Source organism: Thermobia domestica, chromosome 3 (assembly GCF_964235325.1).
Source record: "Thermobia domestica chromosome 3, izTheDome1.hap1.1, whole genome shotgun sequence".
Lineage (NCBI taxonomy): Eukaryota > Metazoa > Arthropoda > Insecta > Zygentoma > Lepismatidae > Thermobia > Thermobia domestica.
Window position 1 is genome coordinate 168,507,065 of NC_137456.1, and position 4,583 is coordinate 168,511,647.

At 38.6% G+C, this 4,583-nt stretch overlaps 1 protein-coding gene across 1 annotated transcript; it reads left to right on the plus strand.

Moving 5' to 3' along the window:
• Nucleotides 1–1,007: 1,007 nt before the first annotated feature.
• LOC145682018 (protein GVQW3-like) lies at nucleotides 1,008–1,466 on the plus strand. Its single transcript, XM_081753622.1, has one exon. The coding sequence runs from the start codon at nucleotides 1,008–1,010 to the stop codon at nucleotides 1,464–1,466; it is 459 nt and encodes a 152-aa protein (XP_081609748.1).
• Nucleotides 1,467–4,583: the final 3,117 nt, after the last annotated feature.

Here is a 4,583-nt window from a genome sequence, read left to right on the forward strand (position 1 = left end):
ACACGCAACCAAAAACTAGTGTGCGTGGAGGAAAGGAGATACACACCGCAGAATCCAACCGAATAGAATTAGAAACCGCTATAAAGAAATTAAAGAAACACAAATCTCCGGGTGTAGATGAAATTCCGGCTGAGTTAATTTTAGCTGGAGGCGAAAACATTGTGGAACAAGATACACAAACTCATTCTCCTTATCTGGAACAAGGAAGAATTTCCACAAGAGTGGAAAGAATCAATCATTGTTCCAATTCACAAGAAAGGCGACAAAACTGACTGTAATAATTATCGAGACATCTCTCTTCTGTCAACATCCTATAAAATCCTTTCAAATCTTCTATTAGCAAGACTGACCCCATACGCAGATGAAATTATTGGAGATTATCAGTGCGGATTTAGACGAAATCGATCAACTATCGAACAAATATTTACCATTCGACAAATACTCGGAATAAAGTGGGAATACAATACCCCGGTACATCAACTATTTATTGATTTTAGAAAGGCGTACGACTCGGCTAGGAGAGAAACATTATACAACGTTCTTACAGAACTTGGAACACCGAGAAAGATAATTAGATTAATTAAAATATGTTTAAATGAATCCCGAAGTAAAATCGGGGTAGGAAAATTTTTGTCTACGAGCTTTCACGTCGAAAATGGCCTGAAACAAGGAGATGCGTTATCGCCATTATTATTTAACTTTGTTCTGGAATAGGCTATAAGGAAAATCAAAGATACGAGGGGGGACCCAAAAAAACGGGAATTGTGCTGCAGTGGGGAGGGAGAGTGGGGGAACCCATTGTTGTACCAGTTGTCCGTTACCATCACGTCACCTGCGTCAGTGTGCAACTTTGTTTCGCTGTGAGTGCATCGGTTCGCTCTTGAGAGTTTGTTTAGTAAACCAACTTTTTCCAGTTCGGCGAAAACGTGATGGCAGATTATCGAGAGCAACGGGCGGCTGTGAAATTTGGTTTCCTGTAGGGGAAATCGGCCGCGGAAACTACTGTAATGCTGAAGACTGCTTATGGGGATGCTGCTCTAAGTAAAATCAGAGTATACGAGTGGTTTGCACGTTTTAAAAATGGAGAACTGTCAATTGAAGATCAACTCCGTTCAGAACGCCCCTCAACGGCAAGAACTGACGAAAACGTCGAAAAAATCAATGCCCTCGTTCGTGAAGACCGTCGCCGAACCATTAATCAACTCTGTGAGATGTCTGAAATATCGTGGAGTTCAATTCAGAGGATTGTATCAGAAGATTTACACATGAGAGGGGTTACAGCCAAATTAGTCCCTCGCCTTCTCACAGACGAGCAAAAGGAGCGTCGACTTGAGGCATGTGTTGAACTTCAAAATCAGCTCAAAAAGGACCCTGACTTTTTTGCCAAGGTGATTACTGATGATGAATCGTGGTGCTATGGCTATGACCCCGAATCAAAGCAGCAATCAAGCCAGTGGAGGAGGTAAAACAAAAATCGCTGGAGGTCATAAAGAAGATCCCGATAAATGATTTTCAAAACTGTTTGGAACAATGGAAGGATCGTTTGCAGATATGCGTTGCGGTCCATGGACAATACTTTGAAGGTGATGAAAATTTGGTGTAAAAATATTGAGAAAAAAAGAAGTTACGACGAATTTCCCGTTTTTTTGGGTCCCCCCTCGTAGCAACCAGGGCCTAGAGTTGAACGGTATGCACCAGGTTATAGCATATGCTGATGACAGGATGATAGGAGAACAATAGAAAGAAATGCAGAAATCTTATTAAAGGCTTGCAGGGACATGGGTTTAGAAGTAAATGTAGAGAAAACTAAATACATGGAGGTGCGTCGGGACCGTAATACATCAAATTATAGATGCGCTAAAATATTAAATAATACTTTTGATAAAGTGGATAGTTTCAAATATCTAGGATCAATATTAACAAAGGAAAATCATATGCACGAAGAAATTAAATGTCGACTAAAAGCAGGGAATTCGTGTTACTATTCGGTTCAAAATCTCTTGTCGCGAATTCTGTCGAAGAATTTGAAGCTTAAAATATATAAAACGATAATCATGCATGTTGTTTGGTATGGCTGCGAAACATGGTCACTTACTCTGAGGGAAGAACATAGACTGAAAGTATTTGAGAACAAGATCCTGAGACGAATATTCGGACCCAAGAGGAACGGGAATGGGGAATGGCGGAAACTTCATAATGAGGAACTACATAATTTATACGGTTTACCCAACATTGTTAGGGTCGTCAAGTCTAGGAGGCTTAGGTGGGCGGGTCATGTAGCTAGAATGGAAGAAAGTAGAAACGCTTTCAAAGTCTTGACTGGAAGACCCATCGGAAAACGACCATTAGGAAGACCTAGGCGAAGATGAGAGGACAATATTAAGATGGATCTCGCAGAGATTGGAATACAAAGTAGAAACTGGATGCAGTTAGCTAAGGATAGAAGTCAGTGGAGAGCTTTTGTGAACGCGGCATTGAACCTCCGGGTTCCATAGGCCATAGAGTTAGTTAGTTAGTTAGTTCCCTTTCTTCCACTCCAGGGATGCTAATTGGGAGATGAACGTGGGTTAAAACCGTATAGGGAATTCTACTGTTCATCTCAGAGACCTCAAGAACTATAGATTGCTTATTAATGTGTGCCATTTATTATTCTTACACGTTCTCTACTTTCTACGTCCTAAACCCACTGAAGCCTGAACTTTGATCTAAAGGGCATCAGAACTGTTACCAATCAATCAACTTATACACCCCGAAAGCTATAAATTCGACAGTAATATTGGTTCTTTTTTACTACTTTTACACACGAGAGAGCTAGGAGGGCTTAAATGGCACCGGAAGTGTAACTAGTCATCTCAGCGACCCTATGGCACTAATATCGGTCTTTTTGATAATTTCATATGTCACCCACTTCTCACTAGGTATGCTAGGTGGTCTTACGTGCACTGGAGGCCTAACTTAGACTTAAAGAGATTCGGAACTGTCTGCACTCAACTTAGGAACCTAAAAAACTATGTAATCGACAGCAATATCAGCCGTTTTCAATTATTCTACACTAATAATGACCACTATTGATCATTTTTATCTATCATCCCTCCTACTTCCTCTTAGTTGTGCTAGGTGATCTTACTCTCAAACTTATCTTTTACAAATTGTAGGTAATATGTGTACCAAGTTTGATTGAAATTGCTACAGACGTTTTTGAGTTATACTGGATCATACAAATATACGTATATACATACATACCGATATGCCTGTTCTTTGTACAGGGATAATAGGCTTATGAGAAATATTTGAATTCCCTTTTCCCTTAAAATATTTCTTTCAATGAAAGTTTAATGATAAAAATACAAAAGATACTCTACATTTGGCATAAATATTGAAACAACCTACTCCTACACTTTTAATACACATTTACTCTTAGAATACAATTTTAATCAAATTGATATTATTAAAAAACTCAGCATGAAGTGAGTATTAACCACTTCCAAAAGTAATTTCAAATGGGTCAATCCTTTTACCAACTCCGAAAACTTTGAATAGGATACAAATCTCAGTCATTTTTGACATTTTATTTTTCACCTCCTGTATATATTGCATGCTAATATCAGTCGTTTTGTATTATTTCTACGTGTCTCTCTTTCGAACTCGCACATTTTGAGGTGTCTTAACTACTGCAGTCCTTTTTCCAGATTGAAAATTCTATGTCTATCAAATTTACTTAAAATTGCTTTAGATGTTCCATAGTTACACTGCAATATGCATTCATACATATGTATCCAAATATACATAAATATGCGAGCAATTCCTTCGATGTTGCCTCTGTAAATTTCTAATCTCGCTGACATATTTTTTCATGCCTAAACTTAGGAGTAAGCGACATCGGGACTATAATATAATAGCTTGACGATTCCACGTCTGTATTTGCTGAAGTTGGATCTTAACTGTATTGCGAGTATAGTTATTAATCTCAGCGACATCGAGAATTATGAAATCCGCACTAATACTGGTTGTTTTCGATTATTTTTACATGTCATCCCCATGTCATCATACTAGGCATGTTAATGGAGTTAAATGTAGACTCAGATGGTATAGCTAGTGTTACCAGTAAACTTAGGGAGCTGAAAAATTGTGGATTTGATACTAATATCGGTCATTTTTGATTGTTTTTTTTCATTTCACCATTCCCCGTCAGAGGTACTAATGCGAGGGTAACTTGCATTTAAACGGAACCTGGAGTGTCACTATTCATCTCAGTGATCTTGTAAAATATGGACTTTACACTAATATTGGTCGCTTTCGATCATTTTATATGTTACACCCTTCCGCTCTTCCTAGGCGTGGTAGGGAGTCTTACTCCTACTGAAGACTCAATTTGAACCTAAAGGTCATCAGAACTGCCACCAATCAACGCAAGGACCCGAGAAGCAATGAATTTGACTATAGTATCGTTCATTTTCAATATATTTTTACATGCCACAATATCACCTCCCTGTGGTGCTAATTGGAGATGAACTTGAACTTAGACGTAATCAAGACTGCCACCAGTTTACTTAGCGACACTGATAACTAGAGATTCGACACTA